Source organism: Gadus macrocephalus, chromosome 3 (assembly GCF_031168955.1).
Source record: "Gadus macrocephalus chromosome 3, ASM3116895v1".
Taxonomy (NCBI): Eukaryota; Metazoa; Chordata; class Actinopteri; order Gadiformes; family Gadidae; genus Gadus; species Gadus macrocephalus.
The window spans coordinates 23,296,007-23,311,960 of record NC_082384.1 but is presented as its reverse complement, the minus strand read 5'-3'; the positions used below and the strand labels follow the sequence as shown (position 1 = coordinate 23,311,960).

At 47.0% G+C, this 15,954-nt stretch overlaps 1 protein-coding gene and 1 non-coding gene across 9 annotated transcripts; one reads left to right on the top strand and one right to left on the bottom strand.

The window, feature by feature from the left end:
* Positions 1-941: 941 nt before the first annotated feature.
* LOC132454635 (ribosomal protein S6 kinase beta-2-like) lies at positions 942-14,289 on the bottom strand. 8 transcript variants are annotated; one of them, XM_060048128.1, is made up of 16 exons: positions 13,801-14,289; positions 12,354-12,528; positions 12,129-12,166; positions 11,579-11,693; positions 11,070-11,138; positions 10,368-10,515; positions 9,941-9,998; positions 8,851-8,951; positions 8,276-8,366; positions 7,938-8,028; positions 4,832-4,939; positions 4,566-4,628; positions 4,411-4,488; positions 4,115-4,222; positions 3,147-3,256; positions 942-2,928 (listed from the first exon to the last, which is right to left on the bottom strand). In XM_060048128.1, exons 2-16 carry the CDS (start codon positions 12,405-12,407, stop codon positions 2,763-2,765), a joined length of 1,398 nt encoding a protein of 465 aa, XP_059904111.1. In that variant the 5' UTR covers positions 12,408-12,528; positions 13,801-14,289; the 3' UTR covers positions 942-2,762. The 8 variants fall into 8 exon arrangements, with proteins under 8 accessions (XP_059904111.1, XP_059904112.1, XP_059904113.1 ...); XM_060048129.1 differs by having other exon boundaries at positions 12,354-12,408; positions 13,945-14,289; XM_060048130.1 differs by having other exon boundaries at positions 12,354-12,408; positions 13,981-14,289.
* A 777-nt stretch (positions 14,290-15,066) lies between these two features.
* trnak-cuu (transfer RNA lysine (anticodon CUU)) lies at positions 15,067-15,139 on the top strand. Its single transcript has one exon. It is a non-coding gene; the product is annotated as a tRNA-Lys (tRNA).
* Positions 15,140-15,954: the final 815 nt, after the last annotated feature.

The window sequence follows — 15,954 nt, the reverse complement described above, 5'->3', positions numbered from 1 at the left end:
GGGGTGTTGGTGTGTTGTCTATTGTTGCAGCAGGGTAGACGCATTCTATTGCCGTTATGCAAGGTGTATAGGCCGAGGTCATCATATTGTCTTCGGCTGTACCCGTGCATTTTTAGCAGCCTAATTAAGTGCCTCTTACTTATAATAACTCCTTGCCTAACAGCAAGTGACTTTAGAATGTCATTGTAATTCATTCCGAGGTTAAAATAGAACGATATCTCTTCTATCTTGTCCATAGCCGACATGGGTCAAACCCCTGCTGCAACAATAGACAACCACAACATAAGCCACAACATAAGTAGGCCTATCTCGTTCCAACGAATTATTAAACTGTGGCCACAAGTTATCTCGTTCCTGCAATTTATTAAATTGTGCCGTGCCCACAGATTATTAAATCATGCAAACAGATCACTAAATCGGGAAAACAGATTATTAAATCGGGAAAAATAAAAATCACTATATCGGCTAAACTTTTTTTTTTTCTTTTTCTTCCAGATGTCACCAGAGAGGCTCCGTGCCTCCGTGTTGCAGGAGGACGAAGCCAGACCCTAGAACCTTGGCACTTTGCGTAACAACCTTGGCAATTGTTACGCAAACTATAGTTAAACCACTAGTTGACTCAACGCTAATTAACTGGCAACGAGGTAACTAAACTAACCGCTAAGAAATTAATAGGCCTAAAAAATAAAAAACTGGATAATTAAATGGAAGCGCTAGCTATGTTACACGTAAACACTAATTGATTTAAGAGGAATAAAAGTACATTTCTATTGAATATGCTTGATAATGATCGTTAAGCCATTGGTCAAAAAACAATCTTTTGCATAATTGTGCTGCCCAGGAGTTCTGGGGGCCACAGCACTACACGTTCAGGGCTCAGAGATTTGAATGAAAACTGAAGATTTTTTTGATAGTCAAGGCAAATTATATTTTGCACCAAATACTTTCCAACATTCGTATTTTATTAAATCAACCTCAAAGTAGACAGATGCGGTCATCTCAAGGTACCGTTTACCACGTTAACGGTTACCTGCCATAACCCATTGCAAATCACAACTACTACCAAAAAAGTTGACAGCAGCTAGCCCCCAGCGATTGGCTACATAAAAGCGGATTCTGATGACATCTGGTGCAGGGTACATTATCTTCATCAGTTTGAGCCTCTTAAAGGCATGATCTATAGCCTATTTGCAGTCAAAGGGATGTCGGGTTTATGATGCTTATCAGTCGGTCTTGCATCAGGTAGGCTATATATAGGCCTACTATTAACCGGGAATTCAGCCTCCCTTTGATATATGATTCTGCATGTCATTAGTTTAATTCTATGTATAAATACACAATGACTGATTTCATGCAACGGTAAAAACGATTCCATGGACTGGGCTCCCACCATGCTGTGCATTTGGCTTGTAGCAGAATGCATCACAGGACTTTCTGGTGGCGATGCTCCGCCATTTTGTGATGGCTGAAGAAATGTATAGTGGTGTAAAATCCAAACGAAACGTAAATATACGGGAACCCAATAACAACTTTTTTTGCACCACATCTCATGAGAAATTAGGTGCTAGTTTCAAACACAACTTCCCATAATGACAAATCATTTCCAGATCAATTACTAAACAATGACCAAAACGCCATTACTATCAAGAACATATTTATGCTCCTGTACAATGCATGAGCCCTTTAGAAAACCGTTGCTATCTAGAAGCCTGAGAATGAGGGCTTTCACATTTTTGGCACAATTTTCCATAATGATTGCTAAATGTTCCAAAATATTTAGTTCTCGAGTAAGTACAGAAAAAGATTTGTCCGGTGGATTACTCCTTTGACATAAATTAATCAAACCTGCACCTTCAACCTTGTCCAATTAGCAGCCTCTTGGAACGGTGAGAGGGCCAATAAAATATTTGTATCACAGAGGGGCACGTTTTATTCTTTACAAACGTTCTATATCTCAGATACATTCCTGCCTTACGATCCCCGCAGGACCTGACTTACCCTGCAAGAGATGCCAGGTGGGAGAGAGGGGTCGCCACTCGCCAGGCAGCGTGCGAGAGGAGAGGTGGTGACCGCCCCCTCCCCTGGTATCACATCGTGGTGTTGGCCCTCAGTGAAACCACCGACCAGGAAAACAGCCAGAGTATAACGGGACGCCTCACCACCTGCTACTGCAGGCATGACCTCTCGTTGGCTCCCACCTGGCCACCTGCTGATTGCAGTATCGGTGGGACACACCTGTCCCTCAGTGAACTGAATGCAGGGCGATTAGGGGGAGAGGGAAGGACCCCGTAGTCCTTGAACACCGCTAGCCAAAAATACTTTACTGATGTACTCAAAATAATTTTTATACAAGCTGCTCACAGAACCGGTTCACACCAGATCGTGTGTGTGTGTGTGTGTGTGTGTGTGTGTGTGTGTGTGTGTGTGTGTGTGTGTGTGTGTGTGTGTGTGTGTGTGTGTGTGTGTGTGTGTGTGTGTGTGTGTGTTTTAATTGGCCCGGTCATCTGAAAGAGACCATGCCCACTCAAACAAACCACACCCACATATTAGACCACACCTCCTTTGCAAAAGGAAGCCACGCCCGACATAGACACCAACAAGCTTAGAGAGATGTGAAAACATTGCATTAATTATAATGTTGCCATGACAACAAAAATTGGAGGGTTTTACAGTCAAAGCCTGATCCCGCCCCATAGGGCCAACCCTCACACAGGGGACTGTCAATCAAGGGAAGATGGTGCCGTGATTGGTCCACCAGTCGTTCATCTGCGATGGGCCTTCTGCTTCTTGTTCCTGGCAGGCGTCCTGATTGGCTGAGAGGCTGAGCCGTTGTCCAGCGATGCTGTGGCTGGGGCTTGGGCTGGTGGGGGGGAGTGCTCTCCCTCCATGCTGGACTTGAAGGGTCCGGCCATAGAGAATTTAGGTGGGCTGACGAGACAGGGAGGCACCTCTTAATGACTGTCATCACCATCCGCGCGCGCGTGCGTGCGTGCGTGCGTGCGTGCGTGCGTGCGTGCGTGCGTGCGTGCGTGCGTGCGTGCGTGCGTGCGTGCGTGCGTGCGTGCGTGCGTGCGTGCGTGCGTGCGTGCGTGCGTGCGTGCGTGCGTGCGTGCGTGCGTGCGTGCGTGCGTGCGTGCGTGCGTTACCTGATGGGCGTGCGGGGGCTACTGTTCTGTCGTCTGGTCCGTGCTCTCGGTTCAAAGGAGAACCCCTCCTTCAGACTCTCCAGGACGGACGGCGCCACATAGGTGAAGCCCTGCACACACACACACACACACACACGTATATTATACATCTAGACGATACACGCGCATTATACATCTAGACCGCACGCGCGCGTGTGAGGCTACTACACAATAAGAACACAAGACACCACGTTACACACATTGATTACACACCAACACTAAAACAGATATAAGGGGCTGGCTTGACTTGATGCACTTCAACAATGGAAGAGCAGCAGGTGTCTGAAATCGCACACTACCATACTTACTTAATTTTTTGAGTGCACTTTGCGCAAAAACGGAGAGTGCGCCAAAACGCAGTGCACTGGAAGTACCTCGGTGGCGCACTCAAAAACGATCTAAAACTTGAGTGTGGACCGATGGACACTTTCCACCCTCAACGGCCGCCATCTTGTCTACGTAGCGGAGGGGGCGGGAATTTCAAATCGGAAAATGGAGGACATTGTAACATTTGAGACCAACGTGCTTTACAAATGTAAGTAAAATTACACTTTATTTTTTTTTTTTCAGCGCAACTACATTGTTTTAGGCTGTATCAGACCAGTATGTTGTTAATTCTGTAATCAGTTGGTATCAAGAACGATAACGTGAATACTGCTAGACCGCTAATAGGCTGGAGGCGACTAACGGAAATGATCAAGCAGAAGAAAAAAAATACCACCGAAGAAGAACCGTCCAACTGAAAACCCATTTCCGGTAGGTGCGCGAAGGCTGTTTTGACTGCACTGTAGAAATGGGAGCACTGCGCCTATGAGTAAGTGTACTGTAGGGATAATGAAGTGCACTTATGTAAGAGCGCGATTTCAGACACAGCAATAGTGCCGGGCGTTTAGAGCCAAGATGGCCGCCAAGCGCGCTGCTGGACTCACAGCGAAGGCCTGCTGGGCGCCGTGGCTGAGGGAGGTGTCGTCGGGGCTGTCCACCGGCGTCTGGCGGGTGAAGATGCTGTCAAACTGACTGACGTCCTCATCCGACTTCTGCACACACACACACACACACACACACACACACACACACACACACACACACACACACACACACACACACACACACACACACACACACACACACACACACACACACACACACACACACACTTGAGTGAAGAGCATTCTAGACACAACTCAAAACCCCATCATCGCTATAGAAATACGGCGTGCAGTACCAGCTGGGGCCTGTAGGGCGGCTCTACTCTCTTGTTGAGCAAGTCGTCCCAGCTGATGTGTCGGAAGAACGGATGTTTCTGCAGAAGAAGAGAGGAGCGTGATTACCAAGGGCTTTACGAGCGAGCGAGTGAGTGAGCGAGTGAGCGAGTGTCACCTGTATATCAAGACAGTCCATGTTGCTGGAGCCGAGTCTCTGGGCAGAACTCTTCTTCAGCAGCTGGAGGGGGATACAGAGGCGCACATGTAACCGTGGGCTTTGTGTGTTTCCCCGGGTTATGGCGACCTCGGCCCCCAGAGTGAAGTGCGTGAGTGTTATCTGCTTTATGGCCTCCTTGTTCACCACAGTGAATTAAGTTTGTGCATGTTGCATTCTTGATGAGGTCCTTTGTCTCCACAGTGCAGTCAGTGCGTGCTTTTTACCTTCTTGATGAGGTCCTTGGCGTCCACAGTGAGGTATGGCGGCAAGTTGATTTTACACTTGAGTATCTTATCGATGGTCTTCTTCCTGTTCTCTGCTGTGAAGGGGGGCTGGGGGTGGGGGAGATAATAGTAAGAAGAAGAACCAGGACCCCCACCTATAGTAGGACCAGGACACCCTACACCTATAGTAGGACACCCTACACCTATAGCAGGACCAGGACACTCCACACCTATAGTAGGACCAGGACCCCCTACACCTAGAGTAGGACCACCCTACACCTATAGCAGGACCAGGACACCCTACACCTATAGTAGGACCAGGACCCCCTACACCTAGAGTAGGACCACCCTACAACTATAGTAGGACCAGGACCCCCTACACCTATAGTAGGACCAGGACCCCCACCTATAGTAGGACCAGGACACCCTACACCTATAGTAGGACCAGGACCCCCTACACCTATAGTAGGACCAGGACCCCCTACACCTATAGCAGGACCAGGACACCCTACACCTATAGTAGGACCAGGACCCCCTACACCTATAGTAGGACCCCCTACACCTATAGTAGGACCCCCTACACCTATAGTAGGACCAGGACCCCCTACACCTATAGTAGGACCAGGACCCCCTACACCTATAGTAGGACCAGGACACCCCACACCTATAGTAGGACCCCCTACACCTATAGTAGGACCCCCTACACCTATAGTAGGACCAGGACCCCCTACACCTGTAGTAGGACCAGGACCCCCTACACCTATAGTAGGACCAGGACCCCCTACACCCTTAGTAGGACCAGGACCCCCTACACCTATAGTAGGACCCCCTACACCCTTAGTAGGACCCCCTACACCTATAGTAGGACCAGGACCCCCTACACCTATAGTAGGACCAGGACCCCCTACACCTATAGTAGGACCAGGACCCCCTACACCTATAGTAGGACCAGGACACCCCACACCTATAGTAGGACCCCCTACACCTATAGTAGGACCAGGACCCCCTACACCTGTAGTAGGACCAGGACCCCCTACACCTATAGTAGGACCAGGACCCCCTACACCCTTAGTAGGACCAGGACCCCCTACACCTATAGTAGGACCACCCTACACCTATAGTAGGACCAGGACCCCCTACACCTAGAGTAGGACCAGGACACCCTACACCTATAGTAGGACCAGGACACCCCACACCTATAGTAGGACCAGGACCCCCCTACACCTGTAGTAGGACCAGGACACCCCACACCTATAGTAGGACCAGGACCCCCCTACACCTATAGTAGGACCAGGACCCCCTACACCTATAGTAGGACCAGGACACCCTACACCTATAGTAGGACCAGGACCCCCTACACCTAGAGTAGGACCCCCTACACCTATAGTAGGACCAGGACCCCCTACACCTATAGTAGGACCAGGACACCCTACACCTATAGTAGGACCCCCTACACCTAGAGTAGGACCAGGACACCCTACACCTATAGTAGGACCCCCTACACCTAGAGTAGGACCAGGACACCCTACACCTATAGTAGGACCCCCTACACCTAGAGTAGGACCAGGACACCCTACACCTATAGTAGGACCCCCTACACCTATAGTAGGACCAGGGCCCCCTACACCTATAGTAGGACCAGGACACCCTACACCTATAGTAGGACCAGGACACCCTACACCTATAGTAGGACACCCTACACCTATAGTAGGACCAGGACACCCTACACCTATAGTAGGACACCCTACACCTATAGTAGGACCAGGACACCCTACACCTATAGTAGGACCAGGACACCCTACACCTATAGTAGGACCCCCTACACCTATAGTAGGACCAGGGCCCCCTACACCTATAGTAGGACCAGGACACCCTACACCTATAGTAGGACCAGGACACCCTACACCTATAGTAGGACCAGGACACCCTACACCTATAGTAGGACACCCTACACCTATAGTAGGACCCCCTACACCTATAGTAGGACCAGGACCCCCTACACCTATAGTAGGACCACCCTACACCTATAGTAGGACCAGGACCCCCTACACCTATAGTAGGACCAGGACCCCCTACACCTATAGTAGGACCAGGACCCCCTACACCTATAGTAGGACCAGGACCCCCTACACCTATAGTAGGACCAGGACCCCCTACACCTATAGTAGGACCAGGACACCCTACACCTATAGTAGGACCCCCTACACCTATAGCAGGACCAGGACACCCTACACCTATAGTAGGACCCCCTACACCTATAGTAGGACCCCCTACACCTATAGTAGGACCACCCTACACCTATAGTAGGACCAGGACCCCCTACACCTATAGTAGGACCCCCTACACCTATAGTAGGACCAGGACCCCCTACACCTATAGTAGGACCCCCTACACCTATAGTAGGACCAGGACCCCCTACACCTATAGTAGGACCACCCTACACCTATAGTAGGACCCCCTACACCTATAGTAGGACTCCCTACACCTATAGTAGGACCCCCTACACCTATAGTAGGACCAGGACCCCCTACACCTATAGTAGGACCAGGACCCCCTACACCTATAGTAGGACCCCCTACACCCCCCTACACCAAGAATGCAGACGAACGTCTCCACCTCCTTGTTCGCCCAAGCAAGCTTTTTACGCGACATGTTAATTGTAAAGAATAATACCTCGAGGCTACTGTTTGTTTGTTTTTATCCCCGCGTCACCCGGAAGTGACGATTCTGTCGACCAATCAACGGAGGGGGGGTGTAGCTAGAATTTCACGGGACCCTTTCAGGCGTCTGGTCTCGTTTTGGGTACCGCAACGGAGGAGTCCCGAGAATGGGGCCGGAACGGGTACGGCAAAGTCCGGGTCACGCCCACTTTTGGCGGTGGAAACGCGACCCGACCCGCACCTTTGCGATCCGATCCGTTCCGCACCCTGCAGTGGAAACGCGCCATTAGTAGGACCAGGACACACCAGATGGGGCCGCGTAGGGGTGCATTTGGAAGGGCTTTCGAAATATCTCCCCTCCCTCCCTCCCTCTCTCTCTCTCTCTCTCTCTCTCTCTCTCTCTCTCTCTCTCTCTCTCTCTCCCTCCCTCCCTCCCTCCCTCTCACCGAGCCGGTCATCATGTCGTACATCAGAGCTCCAAGACTCCACCAGTCCACTGCCCGGTTGTGACCCAAACGGGTCAGAATCTCTGGAGCCCTGAGAGACAGAGAGACAGAGAGAGACAGAGAGAGAGACAGAGAGAGAGACAGAGAGACAGAGACAGAGACAGAGAGAGACAAAGAGAGACAGAGAGACAGAGACAGAGACAGAGAGAGAGACAGAGAGAGAGACAGAGAGAGAGACAGAGAGAGAGACAGAGACAGAGAGAGAGAGAGACAATAAGATGTGATGTCACTTGATGCCATACGTCATGTGATCGTATCACCCGTTCAGCGCCACTCACATGTACTCGATGGTGCCACAGAAGGTGTGTGTTACGGCCCCATCGTGGATGGACTCCTTGCAGAGACCAAAGTCCGTCAACTTGATGTGACCTTTGGGACAACAAGCCAACCCGTCACCCACACAAATCCATGAGCTACTCCTTAGTATGCTAGCTAGCAAGTGTAGCCGGACCGAGAGGATAAACACTACCTAGCATATGTAGCCATATTTAGGATACAGTTACCTTGGTGATTCAGTAAGTCATAGAGACGTTACCTTGGTGATTCAGCAGGTCATAGAGACGTTACCTTGGTGATTCAGTAAGTCATAGAGACGTTACCTTGGTGATTCAGCAGGTCATAGAGACGTTACCTTGGTGATTCAGCAGGTCATAGAGACGTTACCTTGGTGATTCAGCAGGTCATAGAGACGTTACCTTGGTGATTCAGCAGGTCATAGAGACGTTACCTTGGTGATTCAGTAAGTCATAGAGACGTTACCTTGGTGATTCAGCAGGTCATAGAGACGTTACCTTGGTGATTCAGCAGGTCAGAGACGTTACCTTGGTGATTCAGTAGGTCATAGACACGTTACCTTGGTGATTCAGCATGATGTTCTCTGGCTTGAGGTCTCGGTAGATGATTCCATTAGAGTGGAGATGACCCAGGGCCAAAGTGATCTCCCCCAGGTAGAAACTACACACACACACACACGATAAAGGACATTTTTAACTTTCAACCTAGAGCGCGAATCCATGCAAGGTCAATGCAAAAACGAGTTTAGAGGGAAAGTTTACCACCAGAAAAACCTGCGGCGCGAGCTGATCAATGGCGCGGCACGAATACCCGTAAACTTTTCTGTGAATTTCGCTTTGTCATGACAGCCAATCAGTATCCACTCCCTGGAGTCCAGATTGATCCGCAACATGGAGGAGAGAGTGATTGTGGCCCCTGGCGGACTCTTGGAGCCCGATACAATATCTATATAATAGAATATTTAGTATCACGGCCAAAAGCTGTGTGCGCTTCCGGATGACGTTATGTTCTCTGACACACACACTCTCGTTCTCTGATGTCTCTGGTACTTCAACAACACGTAAAGACTCGTAGTGGTGGTTATCTCGGCCATGGTTGAGAACTCCCGCGAGTGTTTTGAAGTTTGTGCGTACACGTGGCACGAATATTCACGCCGCTTTTGGTGTGACTGCACCAAAGTGACTGATGCAGACAACAAATCTTCTCGTGATTTTTCCAGTATTGGGGGAGATTGCTGCAGCCTTAATCGGCTAAATGGGCTGCAATGTTATCCATTGGGGCAATAGCACCCCAATAGCGTTTTATTTCTCTGTAGGGATCCTTTCCATTATGTTATGACTATATGACTTAAATCAGAGTAAGTGGCAAACCAACCCTTTTAGAGGCAGACATTGACCGGCGTTTTGTCCCCAGAGGATTAAATTGCAGCCCGTTTAGCCCATTAAGGCTTCAGCGTTCTCACCCAATATCAAAAGACCTTCATCATTAATCATTAATCCCTTGGATTGATGATTAATGATTAATAATAATGATTAATGATTAATAATAATCAGGAAATAGGCTCCAGATGGAAAGATCACAACGTCTCCTTCAAAATAACACCTATTTGTTCAGTATGTTCCGCCCTTATTATTTTCAGGAGGACCTACCACGCAGTGTCCTCCATGAAGATGCCCTCTTTCTCCAGCTGCATGAAGAGCTCGCCCCCTAAGGAGACACAACGCCACACGTTAAACACGCTGCACACGCTAAAACACACGCTTAAACACAATAGGCAAGGCCCCACTCTGTGCATGCTAAAGCACACGCTTAAACACAATAGGCAAGGCCCCACACTGTGCATGCTAAAGCACACGCTTAAACACAATAGGCAAGGCCCCACACGTTAAATACGCTGCGCACGCTAAAACCCAAACTAGACAACGCCACACACGTTAAACACTGCGCAAGGTATGACACGCTAATATACAAGCAAAACACATCACACGCTAAAACACACACAGCACACACTAAACAACGCCACACAGATTAAAACACACTACACACACTATCCAACGCCACACACGGGAACCTCACCGCTCAGACACTCAAGGATGAGGTAGAGTTTCCCGCCCGTCTGAAAGGCGTACAGCAGGTCCACGATGAACGGGTGTCTCACCGTCTCCAGGATCTCTCGCTCGGCCCGCGTGTGGGCTGTGTCTTTAGCATTACACACTATCTTAGCCTGCACACACGGAGACAGAGAGACAGAGTTAGTGGAGCGAGTGAGTGAGTGGTGTGGGGTGAGTGAGTGAGTGAGTGAGTGAGTGAGTGAGTGAGTGAGTGAGTGAGTGAGTGAGTGAGTGAGTGAGTGAGTGAGTGAGTGAGTGAGTGAGTGAGTGAGTGAGTGAGTGAGTGAGTGAGTGAGTGGCGTGAGTGAGTGAGTGAGTGAGTGAGTGAGTGAGTGAGTGAGTGAGTGAGTGAGTGGAGTGAGTGTGTAAGTAAGTGGAGTGAGGGAGTGAGTGAGTGAGTGAGTGAGGGAGTGAGTGAGTGAGTAAGTGGAGTGAGTGAGTGAGTTAGTGGACTTAGTGAGTGAGTGAGTTAGTGGAGTGAGTGAGTGAGTTAGTGGACTTAGTGAGTGAGTGAGTGAGTGAGTGAGTGACTGAGTTAGTGGACTTAGTGAGTGATTGAGTGAGTGAGTTAGTGGACTTAGTGAGTGAGTGAGTAAGTGGGCTCAGCGACCGAGTGAGTGAGTGAGTGACTGAGGAGCTGGTTCTTGCAGAACCTGCACCACGGTACCTTTCTTAGGACCTTCATGGCGAAGATCTTCCCTGTTTGTCCCCCCTGGACTTTGCGGACCTGGAACACCTGGAGAGAAACTTTAAATATATCATCATCTGATGATACGAGTGATAGGCAGCATAGTCCAATTCATCTGATCAATGAGTGGTAGGCACTAGGCAGCATACTCTACTTCATCTGATCAATGATTGATGGGCCTCATAGTCCAATTCATCTGATCAATGAGTGGTCAAAGGCATTTATTGGTTATGTTTGTAGTTTCAATCTGGTCGTTGCTCTAGTCATCCTACCGCTTGTACAAACATTCTCAAGCCAACAACTTATTGTTAAGACCATATTTTGTCTCAAAAGACAAACTTTCAGGCTTGAGGTTCAGACACACACACACACACACACACACACACACACACACACACACACACACACACACACACACACACACACACACACACACACACACACACACACACACACACACACACACACACACACACACACACACACACCTTGCCATAGCCCCCCTTCCCGAGGACGGTGAGCAGCTCGAAGCACTCAGGTCCGACTCGCTCGCTGTCTCGGTTGACGGTGGCACTGGTCAGCTCCACTTCTTCCGTCTGGACACTATTGGACACCGCCCACATATTCAGTATTGTTTCGTGGTAAACATCAAAGTTATAATGCAGATGTTGTTTTGCCGCACTTTTCATTTTATAACATTAACTTTAAAGGTCCCATGACATGCCACCAGGTGTGGTGCGATTAGCCGTTACAAGCCGTTTTGGAAATCTGCCCCATATGACATCACAGGTGGGCGTGTCCACCTAGATGAGTGATGGATAGATGAGCCACGTTTGCTACAGTCCACTGGGTAGGCTGGTGGACTGATCTATCCAGCACACAACTAGGTGGACACGCCCACCTGGTTGCATGTCATGGGACCTTTAATAGTTTTCCTTTTTGTTTCTTGTTCCTAAAAGTACTATACTTACAAACAGTCCATTGTAAATATTTTTAGATATACAGAAGCCAAGATTGTGTGGAGTAAATTTGACTTACATGTCTGTCTCTGCCACGGTGAAGTCACACACCTCATCCTACAAACCAGTGGAATAACAAATCCCAAAATCAGCCAGGCATCAGTAAACATTTGAAAATGAGTGAATGAAATTCTTTCAACATTCTTGCACAGCAAGTGTTGGACTGAATTTAGAACTTTAAAGAGAGAAGGGTAAAGTCCCCAGAAAACCCTGTGCATCATGAACCTCAGCCTTAGCAACGCACCTCTGCCTCGCTGACATCTTCCGTCTCTATGTCAATGTCGAACATGCTGGCCATGCTGAAAGACAGTCACACGTTAGACTGCAGGGTTGGTACTGTTGACACAGTTCTACTTCCCTTATGACTGCGTTGTACTGTGGCTAAATCCCACATGCAGACATCAGGACATCTGTAGCATCTACCAGGAGATAGTAGTTCCATAGACCATAAGTAGAAAGATGTTTAAAATGAGAGGATAAATAAACCTTGTAAGATTATATTTTATTGTTTATTAATACATTTATATAGTTTATTATGAGAGCAGGTTGGCCTCATCCCTTGGTAGCGTTACATATCAGTTCAGGAAAACGTCGCTCAGCAATACGTTTGAAAGTAACATTCGGGAAGAATACGAATATATGATATTTTGAAGAAGTTAATGACGTAGAAGAGTTATTACAAATGTATGATTCCCTCATCATACAGTCGAGTGCAAATTCATGGGCAACTACTAAAGACATCTAATGTAGTCCCGCGATAACTGAAATATTGTTTTCTGTGTACACACTAGTCAACAGGCAGCCTTATAGGCTGTGGGTTATTAGAATACAGAATACCGATAGACTTGTCTGAGATTTAAACTGCAGCATGATATTAAGAAGTCCAAGACAACTAGAAAAGCTGAAACCGAAAAAATGAACATAGCAAAGGAGTTGGTTGAGGAAGGAAATCAAAAGAGAGGAATGAAAGCAAACGAACGCTGCGCCCAAGACATATGGGAGTTACCATTCATTACCAACTTCCGACATGTAAACGACGTCAACACCAAAAGCCACCTGGTAGTGAATTACAAATAGTAATTTGGTATCTTCCAGAAATTTGCCGGTAAATCAGACTAGTTGGTAAATAATATTACAAAAGCAAACCACACGTCAGCGTAAGCCCGCTGATCAAGGACATTGTATCGTAATTGAATGAAGTCTTTACTACTCACACAAATCAACAATTAGAAAACCTAAAGCAGTGGCATTCATCTGGTGGTTTGTGAAGCACTGTCGCGAACCCTCGAGAGTTGTATAGAGGGGAATCTTTCCCCAACACTTTTTCCACGTCCCACATGACTTGAACGCACCTTACCAGATAGGGTTACACGAGGCCTTTATATGATACAACTGCTAGCATTAATGGCGGTATTGGTTGTAATTCATTGTATTGCTGGAGGGATCAGCTACAAGCCTATCAGGTTTGGTTGAGCTGACAGCTCCAAGCTAACGGATATTGCTAGCGTCCCAGTCATGTTGCTAACTGCTAATGCTACCAAAACATCCAGCATGTGAGGTTCGAAGTTGGAAAACTTGCGTTATAATTCGACTTTGTTTGGGTCCATATAGATTGTCTTTCGGCCACGTGTCGATTTTGTTAAAGAAAAAATACTAAATTGGATAAACAATTGGAGATTAAATCATGTTACCTGAGATCACGTGAAAGAGATTGACAGCTGGTACCACAACGAAATCGCTCGGTTAGCACTGTGCCTGTACACACACCCGGTGATCACTCCTTATCGTCCAGTGAGTCAACCCCCCACCCAAACCATGAACTGTATGCGTCTTACTTCCAGTAGCGAAGATTGGATTGATCCTGGTCTTACATTATTATCCAAGTGAACTCGTTGGCTTTGGAAAAGCTCCGCCAGTACTGTGTCTTTAAACTGCCGCCCAAGTCAAACAACCAGCGAGGCTACTTTATAAGCAGTATGGTTGCTACTGTTTTGTACAGTAGTTTTGTCTATTGCTAGTTATCAGTAGCCTATACGGTATATGTTATCAATATTTAAGGGAAAACCATCCTGCGATTGTATAGGGTTTGCCTCAAGTGTTGTACAGGAATTACAACAAAGAACAGACACCTTGCCCAGGGCTGGACCGTCCTAGCAAATCTGGAGCCCTACGCACATTTTCCTTGGCGCGCCCTCCCTAACTTTTTGTCAATGATTAAAAGCCAATTTTACTAAAATCGGAGTCCTATTTTTAGATTGGATTGTAGGAACATATATACCATAAACAACTGTTAATGGTTTTCTATATCAATTCACTTACTTTAAAAAAACAGTATTGTGCCACAGTTTTTCACCCACTGATTATAGATTACCCAGATAACATACATGTTCCATATCCAAATTTGGAGAGCCTGCCATGCCACTATTTTCATTACAACCAAGAATAAACAGATAAGCACACATACCTATACCCATCAATGATTGAGCCTTTTCTGACTGTCATTATCGCTCACTTATTTTTATTCTATTTGCTTAATTTTGGAGCCCACGTAAGGCGGACTAGGGGTTAGGGGGCCATAACCTTGCTCTACGCATGCGAAGCAAAATACTGACAAGATATAGTGTCGAACATGATACATCTTTCGAAGTAACACGAAATGCATTGGTAGTTAAACAGACATTAGTATACCTCTCTCTGAAGACCAGAGCCCTGCAAATTAACCCTATATATAAGTATGACGTTTGCGTGCCAACATTGCTGTTATGCAAGAATATAATACAAATGCAGTGTCATGGAGGTACAGATATCCCTTCAGTTTTATTTATCCGTAGAGACCAATGAACGATTTTATGCATACAATTAATTTAAAGTGGTGTAAAAGACAACACAAATATCTCATGAGATGTTCTATCATTCTTTGCCCATTAAAAAAAGGCTCTAGAGTTAGAGTGAGTATCGCCCGGCTAGCTCAGTCGGTAGAGCATGAGACTCTTAATCTCAGGGTCGTGGGTTCGAGCCCCACGTTGGGCGTCCGATCTTTTTGATTCAAATAGCCATTACCTAAATCCGATCCGTCTGCTTTCTAGATTCTGGATCGTCCAATCAAATCATCGGATTTCCAATATCTTTTCACCAGAATGACCAATCACACGTTCCACTGTCCATTTCTCTCCATTTCTCTCCCATATCTTTTCACCAGAATGACCAATCACACGTTCCACTGTCCATTTCTCTCCCTGCGCTAAGCCAATCACGGACAGGCTAGCGACGCTCCGAATTCGGAATGGATTTTAACTGTAGAACAAACCACACGTATTCAATCGGCATTCCTGAAAACGACTCTGTAAGGTAAGGGTTTGAATTACATTAAAACACATTTAACACATTTAACACATCCAATCGCGGAAATGATCCACCTTATAAATTCGGACAGGTCATGCTCTGGAAAAGGTAGCGGTAATAACGGTAGTAAGTACGCTGTTTGCAATTTACATTACAACAAATGCTTTACATTTAAGAACCAATAAATCGCGGAAATGATCGACGTTATAAATTCGTTCTACTGAATATAGGGTATTACTTTATCTGACCGTTCGGATTGTCTTACCTTGTCCGGACATGTCACAAATTTTCCTTGTCATTTCACTGACTTTGGTTAATTTACTAGCATGTTAGCATCGGTTTAACTTTACTAACTTGAAATGATCGACGTTCTAAATTCGTTCTACTGAATATTGGTATTATTTAATCCAAAAGTCTGACCGTGCGGATTGTCTTACCTTGTCCGGACATGTCACTACTTTTCCTTGTCATTTCACTGACTTTGGTTAATTTACTAGCATGTT